Source organism: Panthera pardus, unplaced genomic scaffold (assembly GCF_024362965.1).
Source record: "Panthera pardus isolate Hobbes unplaced genomic scaffold, ASM2436296v1 HiC_scaffold_8, whole genome shotgun sequence".
Taxonomy (NCBI): Eukaryota; Metazoa; Chordata; class Mammalia; order Carnivora; family Felidae; genus Panthera; species Panthera pardus.
The window spans coordinates 149,125,448-149,150,267 of record NW_026527013.1 but is presented as its reverse complement, the minus strand read 5'-3'; the positions used below and the strand labels follow the sequence as shown (position 1 = coordinate 149,150,267).

Genomic DNA, 24,820 nt, shown 5'->3' with positions numbered 1-24,820 from the left:
CGCATTTCATAGATAAGAATGCACATGAAATGAATCTATAAAGGTATCTTTTCTGTCCTTCAATGTGTGAGCTGGGAGTGGGGGGGCTGTGTATATAAGTGAGTTAATGTGTGTGAAAGGGTTTGTGGTGTTGATTTATGCACACGAACAAATACTCCCCGTGCCTCTGAAACTGGGGCCTGATGGCCACTCTGTAAGTCCTGCTTGTTTCTTAACCAGAGACGCTTTTAGGTTGCCTGCCACTATTCCCATACCAAGGAGTGAATTTACTTTTTAATATTATTTTTCATTTTCATTTTTGCTTTTGTTTTATTTTTATTTTTTGCCTGTCTAGACATGTTCAGCATGATACACACAAACAGGAAGGTACTCAGAAGATACATACAAATTCAACAGTCTCTGGAAAGCTCAGTAAAGGGTAGAGGCAGCCAAGTGGAATGAAGGACAAATGGACAAAGAGGGAGGGACAGGAGAGCCAGGAGGGAGGATCCATTGATGAAAGAGAGGGGCTTGGAAAATAGCAGTGGAACTTTGAATACCAGAGGGGAAGAATCCCTAGGAAATATAGCATTTCGTCCTATAATCATTTCAGGGCACCACCAACTTCACGACTATATACAGACAAATTACTTTAGGCATCTGATCTTAGACTTTCTTGCCCCTGTTACAAAGCAGGACCCGGAGCCTGTCTATGCCTCCAGCATCGTGCACTCTATCATGCAAAAGGGCATTGCTCCAATCTTAGTAGCTCTGTCCTGTAACCTTTTATCACCAGCCCGAATGAGTCACATGTGACCACAGCAAGCAAGGAACTAACTCCACGCTCCCCTGTCACTGACGGCCGGTGCTACTTTGCCAAACCCTCCTGTTTCCTGAGCGACAGAGAATGAAGGTAAATGCAGCCTATTCACGTTTCAGATGTTCCTTATGAAAAGTACTTCTTGAAGAATTCCAAGAAGGTCCTCACCCCACCCCCACCCCCATATAAATATCTCTTACCTGAACTGGATTTCTTAGAAAGTTGACAACTCGAAGGAGAGGTAGATTTTCAATGTAATCTATCTCACCCAGCTCAGCAATCTGTGTAATCAAAGAAGCAAAATATTATCAAGAGACTAAGTATACAACCAATAATATAAAACAGTGTAAGAGAGCTAGTATGGATCCTCTAAATTCAACTTACTGTAGAAACTGCTCTGTTGCTGATCCAATTTCCTAATGCAGAACGAGAAAATTCCTGCAGGCCCCTTCACTAAATGTGAACGCACAGGGCCACATTTTCTTTTTTCCTCTCTGGCTAAAGAATAGTGTGCTGTTCCTCATCTCAGCCATTATTTATTCTAAGGCAGAAATCACTGAGTATGCAAAATCAGAGGAACAGTACCAAAAATGCATGCAAGGGCTCCCTGGTTCTCCTCACCCCTACTCCTCCCCAGCCCTCCCTCCCTAGGGCTGCCTCTGCTAGACCGGCCGTTTGTGACTGGTGAAGCCTTCTTACTGAATGTGCACATGTAGCCAGCTCCATTATTTTTCCAATAAGAGAGAGTTATTTTAAGGAAAGATATAAACAGAAAACCGTAAGACACATTTCTCGACATGGGTGTTGACCTTAAAATTTTTTGTTTAAACTGCACCCTTAGGTTTTATACTCTTTTCTGTGTGGGTTACGTTTCACCACTTTAAAAAGTGAGAGGAAAGGGGTACTTGGATGGCTCAGTTGGTTGAGCGTCTGACTTTGGCTCAGGTCAAGAACTCACAGTTCTTGAGTTCCAGCCCTACGTCAGGCTCTGTGCTAACAGTTCGGAGCCTGGAGCCTGCTTTGGATTCTGTGTCTCCCTCTCTCTCTGTTCCTCCCCTGCTTGTTCTCTCTCTGTCTCTCTCTCTCAAAAATAAAAAATAAAGATTAAAAAAAATTTTTTTTAAGTGAGGGATTGCTTGACAATCCCTTAATTTGACCAAAGTAGAGCACAGATTGCAGAATTCCTGAATTTCCCACTAAAGACAAAGAGTTTTACTTAAATTTCCTGTAATTAGCATAATTCCAATTTTATTTCAAATGTAAACATTAAACTTTAAAAATTACTTAAAAAATTAATAATCACATTTTCATTTCTATTTCTCCCCAAGCCATTTCTGCGTGTACGTGAAAGCACTCCAAAGGCAGTCACCAATAATTCCTGAGCTCTCCAAACACAAAATGCTAAAATTAAACTACTCCCAAAGCTAAGTCGGGGGAAAAAACATAGGCACCATGTTCAAAGGATGCCATTTTGAAAGACATAATATGAAAGGTAAAATCCGAGTTACCATACAGAAGCTGCACACACTAATCTGCTGACAGTAGTGTTATGCTATTGGACACAACTCTTGTCAATACAATGACTAGATCCATTAGATTGGCATCTGGATCATCTACAAGACAACAGGATCATTTTCTAAATATTGTGATATTCAGGAAGGTGGAAAAATACAACTGGTTCACCCTGCTCGGTCAGAACTGTTGAACAGTTGGATTGATTTTCCCGTAGCACACGGCTCTTATGCTTGGACCCGACACAAATGTTAGGTGGAGATGTTTTCCTGCAGTGAACGTGTCTCACTAACGCGTGCACTTAACACGCACTGCTGATGGGAGTGGAAATTGACATGTTCTTCTTAAAAAGGCAAGCTGATATGTTTCACGTGCATAAGCCATGAACCAACTATCCCACCTCAAGAGGTTTACAGTGAAGATCATCAGACAGGCAAAAATTAGATACAAGAACGTTCAGTCTAACGTTTTTTTAGTAAAAGTTCAAAATTTTCTAAATTCCTAAAAACACTATCATTATGCAATTAAATGAGTCACGGTACAGTCCCATAATGGGAACGCTGTGCACCCACTTGAGATGATGGTGTCATCTACGGTGATTGACATGCAAAGATCTTGAAAGGTTGCCAACAACATGAACACCATGATCACGGACTACATAAAATTATATTATAACTGAACTGTCAGACCAGGGATCACCTGGTCTTTTGAGAGTCAACGGACAGGGATCCAGCTTCCCCCCTGGTCCTAGGAAGAGGCTGTTAAGGGCAGAGGACAGCAAGTATGCAGCAGCCTGTTCCCACACATGCTGAATTAGCAATGTGCATGGTGGTCCTGATGTGCCCTCCCTCTCTCAATGACCTCACCCCAGAGCAGAACCACCCTCATGTCTTCTCAAATGCCAAGACCCAAGGCTGTGTGTGTCATAGACCATTACAGAAGGTGTAGGGTACAGCACTCCAAACGACTTAAAGTAACATTGCCAGAAAGATTCTATTGTTAAAGGAACATCACCCATCTGCTGCTAAGAATGTCATAGCACAGTTGATCCCCAGATTCCAGATGCCCCTCTTCTCCTCGGCCCTGTTGGTTACTCCCCACCCTTAACGGCCTGTCAACTTTGAATTCCAAGGGAAAGCAGTTTAATTAGTTCCCATTTGGCCATAGCCTTCTAGGCTATGCTTTCCAAACCCAAGCATCCAGACCTAAAGCCACCTGTTCAGGTTTTTCATAGGTAGATAGATAGACTTGTGAAATAATGACACAAAGACTCAGAGAAGTAAAACAGCATTCCCGACGTAACTCCAAGACCAATGTCTTGCTTCTAGAAGAAAGGACTGAGGTTATAATAGAGTTGACATTTTGGGGATAAGTTTTAAATGGTAGAAATGACATCAAATCTAACAAGGACTAGAGAGAGTGATAAGGGTCCTCCAAGTAACCAGCTGTTTATAAACATTGGCAAAGAAAGTTAAAAGAGATGTTGAAATGATCGTGTGAGGGTTTAGCAAGGTGTTAGCAGCTAAAACCAAGTAAATGATACTGATGAAAGTGTTAAGGTACAACATCAAATGAATCATATGAGAAGCAACAGCTATGTTATGTTTCTGTCAAATGATAAATTTTCCATCCCTGACATGGTATTCTCAGTAGTCCTGGAGAAATCTCTGAGGAAATCTTTGGAAGGCTCACAGAACATTTCGAAGCACTGTTGGTTGCTCCCCAACCTGCCTGTGGGGAGCCAGGGAATTGTGTTATTGTTACGGACTCCTTCGTTGCCAAAGGGTTTCCCGCTTTGGGACACATGGCCATTTTTCTTTAATGGGAGGCTCTCTAACATTTGAAAATTACAAACTCCTTTACTCGCTAAATGATGCCCCCTTTTTTCCTTCAACTTTTTCAAATGTAACTTGAAATGTCTCTTGAAATAGAAGAGAACAATATATTTATTCATGAGGTTGTTCTAGACCAGCGCTTTCCAATATGGAAGTTACTAGCCACACGCGGCTACTTAACACTTGGAAGATGGCTGGGACGAACTCGACTGGACTGTGAGTATAGTATATACACCCGTTGTCAAAAACTTAGTATGAAGCAAGGGGTTATAAAACGTCTCATCGATGATTTTTTTTTTTTTTTGTAGATTACATGCTGACACGATAATATTTTGGAAAAACTGGGCTAAATAACATAAATTATTAAAATTACTTTCACCTGTTTCTTCTTACTTTTTTAGTGTGGCTACTAGAAAATTTAAAATTGCTTGTGTGGCTCACCTTTATGGCTTGAATTATACTTCTATCAGAAAGCCCCCTTCTAGAGCACTGCACCACGTGCTTTTCTGAAGGAAGGGACGTTAGCATTTCATTTGCTGTATTATCTGTCAGGGTTGAGAACACTGAGTCCGGACTCAAACTATTCTATATTTGCATCCTGGCTCTGCTATTTGCTAGATATAGAACGTTGGGCATGTTACTTAACTTCTTTGTGCCCCAGTTTCTTCATCTGTAACATAGTGACAACAATAGGGTTATAATGAGGATTACATGAGATTATATACGAAAAGTGCTTAGAACAGTGCCTTGTGCACAAGTACTCCACAAGTATCTCTAGATTATTTTATGACTGCAGGATTACTGTTATTACCATTAACCATTACTCCTTTTTCCCGAAGTCTGAGATGCATTCAGTTGGGATTCGATGAATGCATCCCAGCTTTGTAACACTCCTTGGACATACATAACGGGAGAGCCATTTTCACGGCAAGTTCATGAAAAGATACTAGAACCGTACAAGACAGAGACTGTGCTGACTTCGTAGGATATGCGGCATCGTGAACAAAAGTGGAATTAACTTTAGGAGTTGACCAAACAGTTTAATATACAAATCAGGTAAAAATAAGGAGGAACAGTTTTGTCAGTGATTAAAAATCCACCTTTGCCCAGACCTAAAGATGGCCTTTTCTTGCTGTTTAAAGTAACAGCAAATTCATCAGACACAACTGGTAAGCACTATCACACCTGAAGACAGCAACGTCCCCACAGCATCACATCTCACCCCAGGAAAGAACAATGTCCCTTCCAGGGTCAGCCAAAGTTTGCATTTTCAAGAAGAAATAAACATTCAACTTCCTTAGGAAGTCTTTCCAAACAATATGATGAAGTACTCAGTTAAGAAGAAAATTGTTTCATAGACCTTAATGCATAAGTGGTCAGACATACTGGGATTACAAGCACAAATGCTTTACTGAAAATAAAGTGTAATCTATTAAGAGTGAAAGCCAATTTACATAACCTGTGAAATAAAGTGGGTGTTCAGCCAGATATGGAAATTTGAGTAAATCCAATCCTCAACTCCTACAGATTAGGAACATACACTATTGTTACCAACAGAAGATAGGAATTCACTTCCTGTGCCTCTTCTATTTAAATGACAGGCCCGGGCAACACCAGCCTAATTTTTGTTGATGTTGTTGTTTGTTTATTTTTGAAAGAGAGAGAGCACTAGCGGGGGAGGGGCAGGGAGACAGAGGATCCAAAGCAGGTTCCACGCTGACAGCAGAGAGCCTGATGCGGGGTTGGAACCCACAAACTGCGAGATCATGACCTGGCCTGAAACGGGACGCTCAACCGACTGAGCCACCCAGGCGCCCCCTGAGGCTCCTCTCTTGTCTCCAATTTCCCTGCTCTGACATCTCAGACATTCCCACTGGCATCCTTCTACACAAAATTTTACACAAACACCTCTGCTTCAGAAAGTCATGTCCACTTGGTTGCAGCTTAAACCCTTAAAACAGTGTAATTAGGAATCATCAGATTTTCAAAAATCAAGAATTGTATTTATTACAAACAAACAAAACAGTCCTGCAACTACTGCTCCAGGAGACTTTATAGAATAACTTTTTTTTTAATATGAAATTTATTGTCAGATTGGTTTCCATACAACACCCAGTGCTCATCCCAACAGGTGCCCTCCTCAATTCCTATCACCCACTTACCCCTCCATCCCACCCCCATCAACCCTCAGTTTATTCTCAGTTTTTAAGAGTCTCTTATGGCTTGGCTCCCTCCCTCTCTTTTTTTCCCCCTTCCCCTCCCCCATGGTTTTCTGTTAAGTTTCTCAGGATCCACATAAGAGTGAAAACATACGGTATCTGTCTTTCTCTGCCTGACTTATTTCACTTAGCATAACACTCTCCAGTTCCATCCACGTTGCTACGAAAGGCCATATTTCATTCTTTCTCATGCCAAGTAGTATTCCATTGTGTATATAAAGCACAATTTCTTTATCCATTCATCAGTTGATGGACATTTAGGCTCTTTCCATAATCTGACTATTGTTGAGAGTGCTGCTATAAACATTGGGGTACAAGTGCCCCTATGCATCAGCACTCCTGTATCCCTTGGGTAAATTCCTAGCAGTGCTATTGCTGGGTCATAGGGTAGGTCTATTTTTAATTTTCTGAGGAACCTCCACACTGCTTTCCAGAGTGGCTGCACCAATTTGCATTCCCACCAACAGTGCAAGAGGGTTCCGGTTTCTCCACATCCTCTCCAGCATCTACAGTCTCCTGATTTGTTCATTTTGGCCCCTCTGACTGGCGTGAGGTGATATCTCAGTGTGGTTTTGATGTGTATTTCCCTGATGAGCAGTGACGCTGAGCATCTTTTCATTTCTAAGCCGGCATTTAAAGTAACAGCCCCTTGAGAAACCAATAACGGGTCCTAATGTGTCCTCTGACACATAGACACTGAAACCGTGACAGTTCAAGTGTGACATTACCTTATTATCCTCGAGGTTGATCACTTCCAGGAAGTCGTGGTTTTCTAAGCCCTGGAGGCTACTGATCTGATTGTGGGACAGATCCACGACCTGCAAGGCTTTTAGTTCCTCCAAACCGGTCATCTTCTCAATCTGGTTATTGCTCTAAAATGGGTAAAATACATTCAGTGCCTTAAAAGCTTCAAGTAGGAAAAAGTGCAAGGCCCAGTTTTCATTCTCGATACCGCCTAAATGTCTGAAAGTCAGCAAGCCGTGCTTGTTCCCTTGCCCTCCACCATTTCTACCAAACACTTCCCTGAACACAGAGGCAAACACCCCAGAAAGAAATCCCAGTTTTTCAGCTGGAAGATTCAGAATGCAATTTTCACTAAAGTTAATGAAAGATGAATGTTCAAACAGTAGGAAAGGCAAAAACCTAGGTGGTGTAAGCTTTTAACATTGTTCGCCTAGGGGCGCCTGGGTGGCGCAGTCGGTTAAGCGTCCGACTTCAGCCAGGTCACGATCTCGCGGTCCGTGAGTTCGAGCCCCGCGTCAGGCTCTGGGCTGATGGCTCGGAGCCTGGAGCCTGTTTCCGATTCTGTGTCTCCCTCTCTCTGACCCTCCCCCGTTCATGCTCTGTCTCTCTCTGTCCCAAAAATAAATAAAAAACGTTGAAAAAAAAAAAAAAAACATTGTTCGCCTAAAGCCTAATGACAGCATATCTCCATGTTTATCTTCAGAAACAAAATATAGTGCAAATCTTTCATTGCCATCACGTGAAACCACCTGAATAGCGCGACTCTCCCATATACTTGGTTTTCAGAAACATTCTAAATATAATCACTTCAAACCACGAGGGCTGTGGTAGTCCGATTCATGCCTTGAGTTACTCATGCTCTTGTGCTGTGTCCCTCCCCTTGAGTCTAGGCTGGACCTCTGACTTGCCTTAACCAAAAGAATACAGCAGAAGGGTGTCAGTGCCCAGTTTAAGAATTGAGAAGGCCTGGCCACGTCTCCTCTTGTGTCTTGGAAACTGCCATGTAAGGACCCCGCTCTGTTTGGGAAAGAATGTGTGGAGAGGTCACATGGAGAAGAAGCCGTCACACGGAGAGGGGCCCTAAGACTAAACAGGAAAATTCCAGCCATCCCAGCATCCACGCTGAGCCCAGCCCCCAGCCAACCTGCCAGCTGAATGGGGCAAGCAGCAGCAGCAGCAGCAGCAAAAGCACCCTGCTGAACCCAGCTCAGCTTGTAGAACTGTTAGTTAATAAAATTTCTACAGGCCACTACACTGGGGGTGGCTTGTTATCCAGTAATAGATAACTAAACCTGGTTCTTCAATGATTCACACATAGGCATCTTCCCAGACAGTGAGCGTAAAACAAAGCAAGATTCAAAGATCCCCTTTCCCAACCTGCATGCCCCCATAACAACACATTACAGTGGCAACAGTAGTCTGCATTTTCGTGAGCATTTTCCAACATACGATTCCTTGGGTTCCCTAGCCTTAAAGAACATGCCACAGTAAAATTACACTTTTAGAGGAGAATGTGTGTATGTTTACTGTGGTAGAATATACGTAAAATCTACCATTTTAACTATTTTTAAGTGTATAGTCAGCAGCATTAAATTTTTTACAGAAAAAAAAAATTACACTTTTAGTTTGAGAACCATAAAGACAATTTTGAGGTTTCAATTAATACCATATGATGCCCATCTTTAAACTCAATACTTTTAACAAGTACATAACTGAAAAATTAAATTATAGCATTGTCTTCCAGCTACAATGTTTCCTGGTACATTTAATAGCAAGAGCTCATTTTCATCCTATCTTTCATAACATTTTACTTCAATAATGAGCAAGATTTGCATTCATTAGTTTAATTCTGTGGCTCTTTATAATATGTTCAGAGAATGTTGATAATCTACAAAGCTGGGTGATAATACATGGGGGGCTCATTAAACTATTCCCCTTTTTCATATGTGTTTGAGAAATTCCATAATAAGAAGGGGAAAATACTCATACCCCCATTTGCCTAAGTTAAGCAAAATTTCCTACTGTTCAGAGTTCAAAAAAAGTTCCAGAAAGTGTAACAGAAAAGGAAAAGAAAAAATTGCACTGAAGTTAACATAATATCCATACTAATTTAATGTATTGAAATAGGACCTCAATATCCTATTTAAAATATGCCCACATATAAAATTTATATACAATACACTTCTTCCCGAAGAACTTTGAAGTGCTGTAGCTGTGGAAGACAGACTGTAATAATTCTTCACAGCACCTCTCATGGCTTTCAAAGTGGTAAATGCATGGGCACAGGGTAAGGCAGAGAAACGTTTAATTAGCTAGCCTACGGCCACAAAGGAAAGCAGAACTGAGAAATATTCAGGATCACAGAATTTCTGAGTTTAAAGTCGTCTAGTCAAACCCTTTCTCCCACGCTGAAAACAGACACGTCGCCCCTCAAAGTGGACACCCAGTTTTAGCACACGCAGTTCTTTTCGCCTTTTTTTTTTTTTTAATCGTGATTAGCAGCGGAAAGGGGGCCTTTAGAGAGAAGCTATTTCCTTTAAAAGACGAAATGAGAAATATTCCTCATCTCCCCGGTTTGGAAAGGAAGAAATAAGCGGCTCTTACTAAGACAAAATGAATTTTAAAGTGTGGAATGCATCGCCCTTACTTGCTAAAAGAAGTGGTTGATAGCACAGCCCATAAGTGAACCACATTTCCCCCTTACATTTAGTATAAAAGCTGATGGTAGAGAATTAACAACTGGTTTGTATAGCAAGTTGTTCTTTTTTCTCTCTCTAAAAAAAAACAAACAAACGTAAAATGAATTTTTGCAGTAGTAAAGCAACTGGTTTTCTCATTCCACAAATTAAAAGATAAAAGCATTAACTATTGAAACAAATGTGTATCGTTTTATTTTACATATTTTGGTAACATTTGTAAAAAGAGCCCTTACTATTCTCAAAAATTTTAAGGAAAATGAATGAGGGCATAATTTGTATTTTCTGATTCATCTTGGGTGATGGGGGTGGCAGGGATTGGGAACAATCCCCTTAATTTATTTGTAGAAAAAGTCTTTTATGTTTTTTTTCTAAAAAGTGCTTGAGATGGAATTGTCAAGGTGGATTACTTTACTTGTTGAAACAAACTCTTACGATAAAATTGCTATGTGTTGTTATGCTTAATCATGGGTTCAGCTCTCCTCCCCTTAAGCACGTCCCCATATCTCTTTCCACATGGCAAGCTCCACTCAAAGTTAACGGGACTGCGGATACAAAGAGAGATGTACAGAAAGGCTAAGGTTCTTTTTTTTTTTTTTTATCTTTTTTTAATGTTTTTATTTATTTTTGAGACAGAGACAGACAGAGCATGAGCAGGGGAGGGGCAGAGAGAGGGAGACACAGAATCCAAAGCAGGCTCCAGGCTCTGAGTTGTCAGCACAGAGTCCGACGCGGGGCTCGAACTCACGAACCGCGAGCATGACCTGAGTCAAGTCAGACGCTTAACAGACTAAGCCACCCAGGAGCTCCTCAAATTCATTTTCTTTCATGCTTTGCTAACATGCCTCAGGGGGACATAAAACATAAAATCTTAGGGAAATTATTAAAACTCTCCATGCCTGTGGTCCATTGGTACTAGAACCAGTCCTTGGCCTTCACCTACCTCGCTGTAAGGAGTGAAGCCTCTTGAAAAAGCACTTCATGCTCCAAGCTCGGGGAAAGAAAATTAACACTAGCCAACATCCGCTATCTCTGGTTAAATAAGACAGGTATAGTATATTTTAAATGTCGCAGATAACCCAAGATGTCGTTTCAAACAGCAGTTCAACACTCTCCTGTGGGATAGTTCATGTAAGAAATTAATAAGCTACCAGCCTCGTGGCTTAAAATCCTCCCTTGCCCACCAAGGGCAAGATATAATAAAAAATAGCAAAGCCATCCAAGGGTAAGAAGTAGGAGAGAGGAAGAAAGGAAGAAGAATCCTAAATAATCCACAAACTGTATTATCAGCTCCCAAATTAGTGAGCTATAGTATGATTTCAAAAACACTATATGTATCTTTGGAACTCTTATAATTCTGATTTTTAAATACACTATCTGCATTTTCATTCATAGTCACAGAGCACATCATAGAGCTTAAGAAGAATGCTCTCTATGGGAAAACACTTAACAATTTCCAAGTTCTGACTAGAACTGTTCCTTTATTCTCAGCTCCAGTTCTGGTCTCCTAGAATGGCCAACTAGCATATATTAGTACAAAAGGGTTGCCAAAATTCAGTGCCCAGAGAACATCTTGTGGTTCATTTGAGAGCACTCAAGTATTAATAGCAATAAATATTATGCTTAAATGTGCTTAAATGTTATTTCTTCACGGAGACGTTATAAAATGTGTTTTTAAAAGTTGTTCCAAGTATTCCTTTCTTTGTCAGTGTAAAACGTGAATCCTTTAAAAAACTGACTTTGGATGCCAAATTAGAAAATCATTTTACCATAGCAGGAAATATTGACCCTACACACATACACAACCACACATAACACACACACACACACACACACACAGCATGGAAAGGAACACACAAAACTGAAGACAGTAACATTTCCTGAAGTGATTAGCTCTTTATACATTCGAAAAACCCGAGGTATCATTCATATACTTAACTGAAACATTAACTAGAACCTTCCATCAAGAACGACTTTTGCTTAGACTCACCAGACAAAGAATTTTGATGGGCAACATGCCTAAGCCATTAATTGACGTGATCTTGTTCTTGGCCAGACTCAGGTGCATCAGGCCACTGCACATCTCCAGCCCGCTGATTTCCTCTATCTCGTTGCCTATGCACCGTGACTCCGTTTAAGGAAAATGTTATTAGAAACATTTTGAAGACAAGAATAATCAGTGTGAGTCCATCATTAGAAAAATCAGACAACAGCATGAATAAAGCAGTAACGTATACTCTATACAGGATGAACACTGTATCTTGAAATAATTTTTTTTCATGATAGAAGTGAATACTGGCACTGCTTAATTTTTTTTTTTTAAGACACAGCTTTTGAGTGTGCTCAGTTACATTTGCATTCACGCGTGACTCATTTAATCAGTGAGCAAAAACATTTCAGGGTGCTTCGAAGCTGCCTTGTTGGCAGTGTTTGCCCTTGGTTCCTAAGTGGTCTCCATGAGAAACTCATGTGCTTTCCCACAGGCAGGACTTCTGAATACAGGGCACCCTGTGGGCGACACACCAAGTTATCATCCTCATAACCAGGGTACCAGCCAGAGAGAGGTCATCTGTGGCAAAGGGGTGATAAAGGAACCAGTATCCTGATACCGACAGGAATATCCTTTTCTATCCATACTGGCTTCTCCTCTCCCTTTAAAATAAATGAGGCCTAAACTTAGTCTTTATTCCCTCATGTTAAGTTTCTAGTCATTTTAAAGTTTATTTATTTATTTTGAGAGAGAGAGAGAGTGAGCAAACAGGAGAAGGAAAGAGAGAATCTCAAGTAGGCTCCCCGTTGTCAGCACAGAGCCGGACATGGGGCTCGATCTCACAAACCATGAGATCATGACCTGAGCCAAGATCAAGAGTTGGATACTGAACCGACTGAGCCGTCCAGGCGCTGCCCCACCCCACCCCCCAATCATTTTAAAATTTAATTTCTTTTCTTGTATTCCATCTTTATGGTCACCGAAAATTGCAGTCCCAACGTCACCAATTCTATTCACCTCTCTCTGGTCTCTATTTGGCAAAGTTCCAGGATTTGGTATCATCTCCCCATCAAAGCTCCTGTGTCCCTTCCCAAGTAGCCAAAGACATCACCACTCTCTCAGCCACCTATAATCTTCAGGGCATCCAATCAATCAGCAAGACTTAGCATGTTTCGCTTTTAAACACCTCTTTAATTATTTCCTTCCTTTTCATTCACTCCTCTGCCAACTTAATTCAGCTTTAGCACCGATGGGTACTTCTAACATCCATTTCTTCCGGCCTCAAATCACTTTACACGCTGTAGTCAGGTTACTTTTTTCAAAATATCGATTGGAAATCTTGTTGCAATCAAATTCTCACCGGACAAATTCCAAATTCCTCCCTCTGGCATCTAACGCCCCTGACTTTAAGCAAAGCCTATGGCTCCAGTTTCATCTCCATTATAATCCAGTGAGGATTCCCCATTTCTGCCAGGTCGGTCTTGTCAGTAGTTCTGGAATGTACACCAAGGACTTCCTGACATAGTAGTGCATCTTTTTTTCACATTGCTTTCCTACCCTTTCTAAATCCTGCCCATTCTTCAGGACTTGATTTCAAATTCCACTTCTTCTCTTCCTTTAACATTTACCTCTTTAGTTTTTTAAAGATTTTTTTTAATGTTTATTCATTTTTGAGAGACAGAGCATGAGTGGGGGAGGGGCAGAGAGAGAGAGAGAGAGAGAGAGAGAGAGAGAGAGAGTCACAGAATCTGAAGCAGGCTCCAGGCTCTGAGCTGTCAGCACAGAGCCCGATGTGGGGCTTGAACCCACAGACTGTGAGATCATGACCTGATCTGAAGTCAGACACTGACTGAGCCACCCAGGCGCCCCTTAAGTATTTCTTTTTGAAAGATCACCTTATCTTCTTATTTCTTACATAGGTACAAATGATAGGCTAGGAGAATATATTTGCAACATGTATAGTAGATGAAGGATTACTATTCAGAATACATAAAGAATGACAGTAACTTAATAGAAAGAGAGAAAAAGAACCACCCAATAGAAAATGAGAAAGAATACGTTGAGAAAATTCCCAACAGAGCATATCCAAGTGGCTGATAAACACGGGAAAAGACACTCTGCTTCACCCTTAATCAGGAGAATGCAATTCAAGATGCCATTTTCACCTATCAGTTTAGCCAGGATTTGAAAGGTTCTCAAGAACAGATTCTTTCCTACTCCTGAGGCTTTATTATGCTAGAGCCACTTTGGAAGAAACCTGGGAGTATTGCTGCAATTGTAAAGTTGTCACAGTAATTTCAATTCTTGACAGCCACTCTAGACAGACCATTTCTTCCTCGAAGCCTCTTCTGGTCAACTTCCAACCCCCCCAAGTATCTCCTTCCATTAACTGAAGAATCAAAGAATTTTTTAAAGGGGAAGGAAGGGATCCTTAAGTATCCAAAAAACATTATCTTGCCTCATAATTCTTTGTAGTTATCTTAACTCTACTAGTTACTCGTTATGTGACTTCTCTATGCTCAGAGTTTTCATCGGTAATGTGGGAATAACACCAGGTTGCTAGGAAAACCAAAAGTTTGACTACGGGAAAAAAATCAGAAAGTATATATGAATGAAGTTCACAAACCATAAAGTATCTCATAATTATAAGGCATTGTTATCATTACCAAATTACAAGCACATGAGGCCAAGGAATCACATCCTCTACCCGTTGGCCAATGGCACAAAATGGAAGATTCAAGGCCAGGATCTTTTCTGAAAAGACCTAGGCTAGAGAAAGAGGCAAATCGGAAACTAGAAGCAATGGGCAGAAAATATTGCCAAATGAACCAGAAATTCCTAATTTTTCTTCATCGGTTCCAGATCCAATCCTTGGGCTGAAGTGTAGTTTTGCTGGTCATCAAATATGCATTTTCAAATCTTCTTTCATAAAGCTTCCTGCCAGAATAGCTCCACAAATAAACATTTATGCTCCCAAACACCATGCCCTTTCTGCTTCCATGTTCTTTGGGCTGCTTAAATAATCATTCTAGAGCTAGAACAAAGACCAGATTTTCACAGATACAGATGGTAACAAAGGATGTGAAATGGGGAAACAAGAGATTAAACTCACACAGAGCTATAAATGAAATAAAATATCCTCGGAGTAGTGATCTTTGGCAAGAAAAATTAGGCAAGGAAAACTTCAAATGACCACCTGTCTCAGTTTAGCAGAGGAAGCAATATAGTCGTTAAGTCCTATGTCAAGGGCACTGGTGTCCTGGTAGCTCTGCTCCAACCAAAATGAAGATACTCTAAATGATGGCGACGAGTAAAACAAATGCTTGTGGGTAGCTGGGTCAGGAAGCATTCCCGCGGGAAGGAGGCAAGGATCAGAAAAGGAGGAAACAGGAATCCTGAAGCCATCAAGAGACGGGGGATCGAAAAGGAAAGCTGGTTTATTGTATACACAGTAATTTTCCAAGACACTGGAGACTATCCCCAGTTCTCTTGGTATCATCCGGCTTACTCTCTAGCTTTGACTAACACAACAAATCAATTTTATGAAGTTAGTACTGCAAGGGCCCAAAGGAGGAGGAACACAGATGCCTCATGCAAACGTGGCCCTGGCTTCTGCAGCTACCGTTGCCATCACTCACAGCCCTGGGACCAAGGCTTGAGGAACTGACTGCATGTCTCTGTTGAGACATAAGTTCATTTCAGAAGAACTGTCTATTTCCCAACTCTTCGCTCCCCTTTAGATTTCGAGGAATTTCAATCACGATAAATTAATCAGGTTCTTGAGTGAAGAGTAGTTTTTACAGTGGCCCAACAGCTCTCCCCACCCCACCTCCATAATACCACGGTCACATCATCTGTGACCACCAGCAGGGATAATAGTCAATCTATAGGACTGGTCCCTACATAGCTCTGAGTTCGCAGCTTGTTTTCAGGAATATCTTTATCTCTCTAATCTCTCATTCTCTTATTTTAAGGACCTTCGCGAAATGTTACTTGTCCTTCCTCTGAACATTATTCTTTTGTATTCTTTCATGTAGGTCTTGGGACTTTCCAATAAGAAATATAATCTGATAAATCACTAAGCCATTACAATGAATTAGCTTACTGGCTTTACCCTTTGAGGTATGTTTTAATTTCCAAGGGCCACTGTCAAGAGAAAGGGACTCAAAGAACTCAAAATCATTATACTGCATTCCAGCTCTAAAGTTTTACATTTCTGTGAATAAATCTTTTACAGTGGAATTTTAGGTCCTCAGAAACTGAGTGAAGAAACCCAAAGGCACGTAAGCATAACTTTACAGTGAGGGAAAGGCCCCACAATCTATTTTTACATTTTGGTAATGATGTCAGCAGTTTGCAGGGCTTGACATGAATTATTCACCAGTTCAGTATTCGCTCTCATTCATTTGTCTACAATCATAAAATATGGCTCTGGTGTACAGAAAACAGTTACTGAGAAATAAGTAGGAAATCCATCACAATTCGCTTAGTAGAGAGAACCGCAATGATGGCTTTAATCAAAACCAATCCTGAAAGATCTATATCACCTTACCACGTGAAAAATGTTCTTCGCTATAGGAGTGAATCTCTCTGTGAAACACACATACACATTAAATGGCTAGAGGATAAAAGTAGTAATTACTCAATGAATTGTAGCCTGGGGGAAACAACGGAATTCAGAAGACTAGTGTCAGTTCGACCACTGACCAAATAATCTGGGACAAGTCACTGAGCCTCCCTGGGTCTCAGGAAGGGGAACAAGTGCACTTTTGCTTAAAACAAAAACTTCCGTAAAAGAACAGTTGGTAAGAATCTCTAAAGTCAGTCTGGATCTTAAAATTCTGTGATCACTTTTTAAAAATTCCATGGTTCTATAGTCATAAGACAAATTCCAATGAACAATCAATATTTATAGGTAAAGAACACAGAGCATTCTTTCTCAAGACTGAATACATTGACTTATACCTGCCAACATTTACCTCTTCTGATTGAGACGATTGGCAATCAACCATCACTTCACCACATAGGGAATGACAAAATAGCATAAGATAAACTAAAAAGTTGAGGTCTTACAGTTAATAATCCATTTTGAGGCATTAGTATGTTGGCATTACCAGCTTGATTAACCGATTTGTTATTATTTTTTTAATGTTTATTTATTTTTGAGAGAGAGAGAGAGAGAGAGAGAGAGAGAGCAGGGGAGGAGCAGAGAGAGAGGGAGGCACAGAATCTGAAGCAGGCTCCAGGCTCTCAGCTGTCAGCACAGAGCCCGACGCGGGGCTCGAAACCACAAACCGCAAGATCATAACCTGAGCTGAAGTCGGCCACTCAACCGACTGAGCCACCCAGGCGCCCCTGATTTGTTCTTACTTTAAATAAGTGCTTTTTAATGTTGGTAATTACAATTTTATTTACGTTTTAAACAAAAGCATGCTTGTTCCCCTCAAATAGAAAAGACATTCTCACTAAGGAAGGCTCGAACAAATATAAAAAGCACAAAAAAGAGCCAAACTTCTAAAAAGGGCACACAGAATGGCTGCAGGTTAGGAGAGCCTGCCATGCGGGGTACAGCAGGGAGCACTGGCTAGCTCAAAGCTTCGGGTCTTCGAGGGCATTCCTCAGTCCAGCAATAGCAGCATCACCTGAGAAGTGGTTAGAAATGCAAATTCTCAGCCACCACCCCAGACCCCCTCAGCCAGAAGTTCTGAGGGTGCAGGCCAGCAAGAGGTGCTTTCACAAGCCCTCCAGGGGATGCCGATACGGCTCGGGTTTGAAGCTTGGCAAATAGCTATTTTCAAAGAAATTAATAATCTTCAGATTTAAAACATGTTTGATGGACACAGGTACAGCATTTGCCCCCACATGGCCTGTTTATATTTATTTTTAAAAATCTAATGAACACTTTTTTTTGAGAGTGAGTGATCAGGGGAGGGCAGAGGGTGAGGAAGAGGAAGAGAGAATCTCCAGCAGGCTCCAAGCTCAGCGAGGAGCCCCAATGCAGGGCTCGATCTCACAAACTGTGAGATCGTGACCTGAGCTGAAATCAAGAGATGCTTAACTCACTGAGCCATCCAGGCGCCCCAAAAATCTAATGAACACTCTTGAAATCACCCCCACCCCCACCTCCAGCCCAAGAAGGAGAACATGAGCCATAATCTCCCTCTGCATGCCTCTCCTGTTGTACCCGCTGCCCCCCTCTTGGAGACCACCACTGTGCAAACTATTTCCTCTTCCTTTTCCCCTTTGGTTTTACACGAAAATTGTACTTAATTTTATTAAGATGCATCCCTATTGCTGCATGGAGATCTATTTCATTTTCAGTACTATATGATATGCTAGGATGAGTATAACATAATTTGTACTTTCTCTTATCAACGAGCATCTGGGCTGTTTCAATTTTTTGCTATTACAAGCAGTGTTGCTCTGAGCCTTCTTATTCAAGCCTCCAGATACACGCGTGCTCTACTGCCCACATGTAGGATTGAAAGCGCTAGGCCATGGGGAATTTGGATGTTCAACTTTATAAAAAGAGTATAAAATTGCTTTCCAAAGCAGAACTAATTTCATACCCAAAGGAAGAAAAAAAAAAAAAGATCCTTTTGACCTACATGTTCTCCAACACTTGATATTTTTAGATTTCTTAAATTTTATCAATTGAATGAATATGGTATCTCAGGTGGTCTTGGGATGCATTTCTCTGAACACAAATGAGACTGACAACTAGTCATATGTTTATTAGCCTTATCTGATTCATTTTCCGTAAAGTTCTTTTTATACATCTTCTCCAGTCTTCCGGTCTGGAAACACGGAATATATTTCTCTTTAGTTAGGTCTTTAACGCTCTTCAATAAAGTTTTATTATATTTCCCCCACACACAGGTCTTATTCATTGTTAATAAGATTCATTTTTATTGCTCTTGTAAATGGCGCCTCTCTTTTAAGTTGTATTTTCTAATTGCTTGTGATGTAGAGAAATGCAATTCACTTCTGTCTATTGAAGTCACATCCAACTGCTTTGCTGAACTCTCAAAACTATTATTTCTAGTAGTTTATTACCAGTTAGTTTTGATATTCTCTATGGACAGTCATATCATTTGCAAAAAAAATGACTTTAATCTTCTCCTTCCAATCTTTACACTTTCAGGTTTTTTCCTCTTGCTTTAGAGTGCTAACTAAAACCTCCAAAACAATGATGGATAGAAGTGGCGACGGTGGTGATCTTTGGCTTGCTCCCAATTTTAAAGGATGCTTAGAACATGTCCCCAGTCAGGACAAAGTTTGTTTCAAATATGTTTGTAGACATTACCAAGTTGAGGAAACTCCCCATTACTAGCTTACTAAGAGTTTTTTATTGCAAATTAGATTTTATTAAATTTTCTGTATCTATTGGAGTTTCTATATCTACTGATCATATGGTTTATTTCTCTTAATCTGTTAATGTAGTTACTGACATTTATGGCCTCTCTAATATTAAACTATCCTTATATTCATAAGATAAACCAAACTTGGTCATGGTATATTAACTTTTCTCAAATACTGTCAGATTCAGTTGCCAGCATTTGTTTAGGATTTTTATATCTAGATCATGAGTGAAATGAGTCTGCCATTTTCCTTTCCCTTATTCTTCTTTGTCTGCTTTTGGATATCAAAGTAATCTCCTTAGAATCAATTGTGAAAATTCCTTCTATGCTTAACCTTGAAAGAATGTGTTCATTATTGGAAGATCGGTTCTTAAAAATTTGGGTCTGGTGGATTTTTTTAATATGAGGGTTTTAATTTAATTAATTTATAATGAACTGCATTTATAGTTACAGGACTACACAGGGTTTCTATTTCCAAATCAGCATTTTGGTGATTTTTCTAGAAATTTTTCCACTTCATCTAAGTATTCAAATGTACTGGCATTAAAAAAGTTGTTTAACAATTCTTTTTTATTGTAAGGCTTTTCATTCTTTTCAAAACTCTAATCACATACGCAGTATGACACATTTGAACAGAACAAAAGAGGCATATTTGGTACTGTTTAAAAAACTAGCTTGTCTTTTCAAAATGGTAAGCTAAAAAGTTTATTTCATTAATAGTTTACAAAGAGTAGCTTGTTTTGATTACTTGCATTTGCATTTTAAAAAACACAGGTGAGGGGTGCCTGGGTGGCTCAGTCAGTCAAATGTCTGACTCTTAACTTCAGCTCAGGTCACAATCTCATGGTTCAGTTTGTGGGATTGAGCCCCACATCGGGCTCCGTGCTGATAGCACAGAGCCAGCTTGGGATTCTCTCTCTCCCTCCCTCTCTGCTGCTCGCTCTCAAAATAAATATATAAACTTAAAAAACCCACAGGTGAGAAATGACACCATGTGACATTTTGATTATGTGTCCATGTTCTGAATTTCAATTGGTTCTAATGTAATAATTACAGCTTTTTATACTTTGGAGATAAGCCTGAATTGCTACATCTAAAGTCAAGTTTAAAGAACGAAAACAAAAAACAAACTCTAATTCCTTTCTTCATATTTGATATCAGTTTTAGGTTAGTCATAATAGTTTAATAGTTTAGTTTTTTACAAGGAAAGATAAATGTATATAGAACTTAAGACTTTCATGATAGAAATGCTTCAAACTGCACCCTCTATTTTGAGCCCACAGAGCCCAGACTGTCAACTGACAGAGCTCATTCAGGGTACCCTGAAGATTAGACAGAACTCTGGAAGCTCACTCCCTTCTGGCTGGCATGAGTTTGGGGGGAAGCCGGCTTCTAGACCAGTCCTTCCCAACGTTAATGTGCACTCACATCACCTGGGGGTCTTGTTAAAAATGCAGAGTCTCATTTCAGGGGTCTGGGGCAGAGTCCCAGAGCCTGCATTTCTAAGAAGTTCCAGGCAATGCTGATTTTGAGGCCACCAGTCTTCCTGGAGCAGTGTTCTTCGAGGCGGCCTGAGTGGATTTCTGAGCCAGGCGGCTTCTGGACCGTCTGCCTCCACCTCCCTGCAAATTCAGTATGTACGACTGTCATAAGTCAAGTGGAAGTTCTACGGCCAGGTGCTGCTCGTGTGTACTACTTGTAGTTTGCCATCAAAACATTTCATTTTGATCATTTTCTCATTAGGCTACATTCAAGAGAACTTGCCGTCTTCAAGAGCACCATCTAAATGCCCACTAACAGTTCATTCTCACACCCCAGTTCTAAAGAGCGTGGCGCTATGTTTTAAGTGTCCCATCATACGTGAAAAAGGGTTTTGTTTTTGTTTCCAACAAAATACGTCTTCAAGAAAACACATCTTCTGTTCTCCCCACGTCTCGGTCTCATTACAAGTGTAGTGTTCTAACTGCTGCTCTGTCCCTGGAATGAGGCACCCAAGGGCAATCAATCCATTCCCCGCTCGACCCTGAAAAATCCTCAGGTGGCTAGAAAGATACTGAGAAAGAGAAGGCGCTGCTCCCTTCTCAGAAAACATCAGTCTCTGGTGTAAAGAGGCTGAAGCTCATTAAACTCACAGATCCCCAATTAACCCCTTAGGCTCTTGAGGCTGGAGTGGGCCTGCTTTAAGGTATTTGCTCTGTTTGCACGGGAGCTTGACTCATGCAAAAGAGACGGTCCTGAGGCTGTTTGCTCATCATAAGTTGTTGGTTTTGCTTTTTTTTAAAAAAATGAAAGTATATTTTAAATGCAATAGAGAAGCTTGCTATTCAAAGGGAGCTTACTATAAATGCTTTCGTAAAATAAAAAAAATCACTTATATTCCTTTTGGTCATGGCTGGATTTTCAGATATTGAATTTAAATAAATGAGGGCCCAAGTTTAAGTAAATTTGAAGAGTTAGTTAAAACAGAACTTCTTGGAGCGCCTGGGTGGCTCCGTCAGTTGAGCATCCGACTTTGGCTCAGGTCATGACCTCATGGTTCATGGGTTCGAGCCCCACATTGGGCTCTGTGCTGACCGCTCAGAGCCTGGAGCCTGCTTCAGATTCTGTGTCCCCCCTTGCTCTCTGCTCCTCCCCTGCTCGCGTGCACGCGAGTGCACGCACGCTCACGCTCGCTCTCTCAAGAATAGACAAACATTAAAAAAGCAAAAAAAAACCCAGAACTTCTTATCTGGTTCTAGAAATAAAAATAAACCTATGTTTATCAGAAGAATAACTGTCTTACTTAGCTTTTTGGGTGTAAGAGGCTCTTGACAAGCCTGGCTTACGATCTTACTCCTTGGTAAATACACTATCTTTCTTCCTTTTGCGAATATCAATTCTTAATCCCTCAGGTGCGTCAGCCATCTCTAGCAAATTGTGTATCTGCCGCCACTTCACGTCATCGAAATATACGCTTATTAATGGGCCTATGACGCCCGAATTTCCCCTTTGTACGTTCAAAGGATACTGTCCAAAATGAGTTTAGTGAGAGCCTGGTAAGCCGACAAATCACACATTTCAGAAATTTGGTTGCAGGAAAAATCCACCTTCTGATGAGAAAAAGAGAACGGGATGTCAAAGTTTTTTTTTCGTTCACTTAATCACAACAATTCATCGCACAAGAAAAATACCCTCTGGGTGCGGGGTTAGAGTTTAGAACTGAAAATATGCCACGGCTAACACAGCTATTTCCTTACCAGATCCTCGTCTGCTCACTCTGACGGGTACTGGGGAGGAGCCCCTTCCCTGTGGCCGGTGCAGACACCGCGACAACCCAGACGTTCCTCTCTCCCTTTCCAGCAGTTACTTCAAACTTTCTTAATCTCCCTTGAAGACTCCCCTCGATTTCACTCTTACCACCTCGCCTTTCATTTTGTCTACTGCCCAGGAAGCTGAGCTCACTGAGCTCACATTTTTATCTTCCCTGTGCCTTTTCTCCTCCACGCAAGTGCCAGAAAAATCTTTCCCATTCATCCCTCAGGGCTACATCTCATCCACTTAACACCCTTTCTCAAAATTGACTATTTTAGGAAAGCATTTTCAGCAACATCAGTCGTTCCTATTCAAAAACCAGGGGACTGAAAAAAACGTGCAAGGACTTTAACTTCTCACCCACTAGCAAAAGATGAACAAAAATGATTAAGAAATAAAACTTTTCAAAACACTCATCCCACCCCCAAACAAGTACTAAGATTATTTTATCAATGTATTAAATACGAAATACTTTAAATATTAAAACTTTTCCATACTGAATACTAAAAAGCATGTTGGAAACACAAGTGGCAGAAGAAAACGGATCAAGTCAATTACAGACACCATGGCAACAGGACCACATAGTAAAACACAAATGTGCAGACCATGTGAAGAAATAGTAACGTGCAAACAAAATGCTGTTAGCATGAAAAAACAAACAAACAATGGGAACACCACGTTTTATGCATCCATAAATTCCAACTAGGTAAAAGGCAGACCATGACCAAAGTAAGAAGTCAGTGTGGCATGATGGAATGAAGTTCCATATTCGCTTTTGTCTTCTGTCTAGTTGTGATGGACTTGACATAAACATAATGATCTAGGCTTTCTTGTAATTAACGCTTTTTATTAACACCGTTCTTCTCATGCCACAGCTGCGCCTGCTCATCTCTAACTCTACCCCTGTAGGGGTGATACGCCAATATTGGGCCCTCTATGCGGCTATGATGCCAGCCTGGCTGAGAGACCTTAAAGGGTCCTGAGATCGCGGACTCCCCCTGGGAGTTCCAATGGACCTGAAGTCTTGCCTAAAGTCCCATCCGTCAAATGAACCTTGTGTACCCGCTAAAAGCAAAAGCATTCTGGGAAATACCAAGAGCGTTTGAGAACAAGCCTCTGTTCTTCAGAGGTATGCCTTCTTGGCTGGTGGCACAAGGCTCACAGATATTAAGTGGAAAGGAAGCAGAGCTTTTCAAGGGGGTGGCCTGTTGAACACAGGCCTGACTTACTGGGAAAGCACAGGGAGGATTACATAAGATAATGTACTGAAAACACAGGAAGGCTGTGGTCATTGTCCCCAGGCTCACGCAGAGTTCGTGTGGGGCTGAAGCACCACGCCAGGGCAGTCTGGCAATTTGCAGGCACTTCCCTAAAGTTACCAATAGATTAGCTCGTTACTCTTGGGGAGCTCAGAACCTTAAAGATGGGGTATCTGAGATGCTTTTGTTCATTCGTGAAGCCTCCTTGGGGGAGGAGGAGGTAAGGATGTGAATGGAAGAACTTCCAAGGAAGTTTTTCTCAGGGATGGGGTCACGCTGTTGCCATGACTAAGTGGCCTGGGGCTTAGGACAAAGCAGAAGGGGGCAGCAAAGGAGGGAAAAGAAAACAGCCCTGCAAATACAATTCAAGATAACCTGGAGACCATGTGGCTCCACACCTAGTACAAACAGGTACCTCCTGTGGCTTATTTGGACAAAGGAATGTCACCTTGGCAATCACTCTAATTTCGAAGGAGGAAAAAAAAACCCACTACTGATAAAAATGGAGTGAACAGAAGAAAAATTAAGAAAAGTGTCTCACTGGCAATACAGGTGATGTGAGGTTCTTGATTTCACACAAATTTTCATATTTGTGCAAGCTTCGGCAGAATACTTAGGATCTAAGGCAATTCGGTTTGTAAATAAAATAAAATAGATAATAAATGGCAATAACTGATGCCCATTCCTTAAACTACTTAATGAAATATTTGAGTCTACTAGATTATTAATCCCAAGCTTGTGGCAATGGTTCCCAAATTTGCTGGTACATTAGAGCCACCTGGGGTTGTTTTAAAAATTCCACGTCCGGGGGGCACCTGGGTGCCTCTGTCAGTCAAGCATCCCACTCTCAATTTTGGCTCAGGCCTTGAGATAGAGCCCTGACTGGAGCCTCATGTTGAACTCAGAGCTGAGGGTGGAGCCTGCTTGGGGTTCTCTCTCTGCCCCTCCCCTGCTCATTTTCTCCTTCTCTCTCTCAAAAATAAACATTAAAAATAATAATAATAATAAAGTTTACTTATTTTGAGAGAGAGAGAGACAGAGCATAAGTGGGGGAGAGGCAGAGAGAGAGGGAGACACAGAATCCGAAGCAGGCTCCAGGCTCCGAGCGGTCGGC

The 24,820-nt window shown here is 41.0% G+C and overlaps 1 protein-coding gene across 3 annotated transcripts in view; it reads right to left on the bottom strand.

The window, feature by feature from the left end:
- The window catches only part of LRGUK (leucine rich repeats and guanylate kinase domain containing), a 109,249-nt gene that overhangs the window by 69,660 nt on the left and 14,769 nt on the right, over nt 1–24,820 (bottom strand). For all 3 annotated transcript variants that reach the window (XM_053897576.1, XM_019452783.2, XM_019452784.2), the window contains exons 5-8: nt 22,164–22,245; nt 11,796–11,920; nt 7,094–7,237; nt 1,000–1,080 (exon numbers count right to left, since the gene is read on the bottom strand). In XM_053897576.1, the coding sequence (XP_053753551.1) occupies nt 1,000–1,080; nt 7,094–7,237; nt 11,796–11,920; nt 22,164–22,245 (432 nt within the window). The remainder of the gene's footprint in view (nt 1–999; nt 1,081–7,093; nt 7,238–11,795; nt 11,921–22,163; nt 22,246–24,820) is intronic.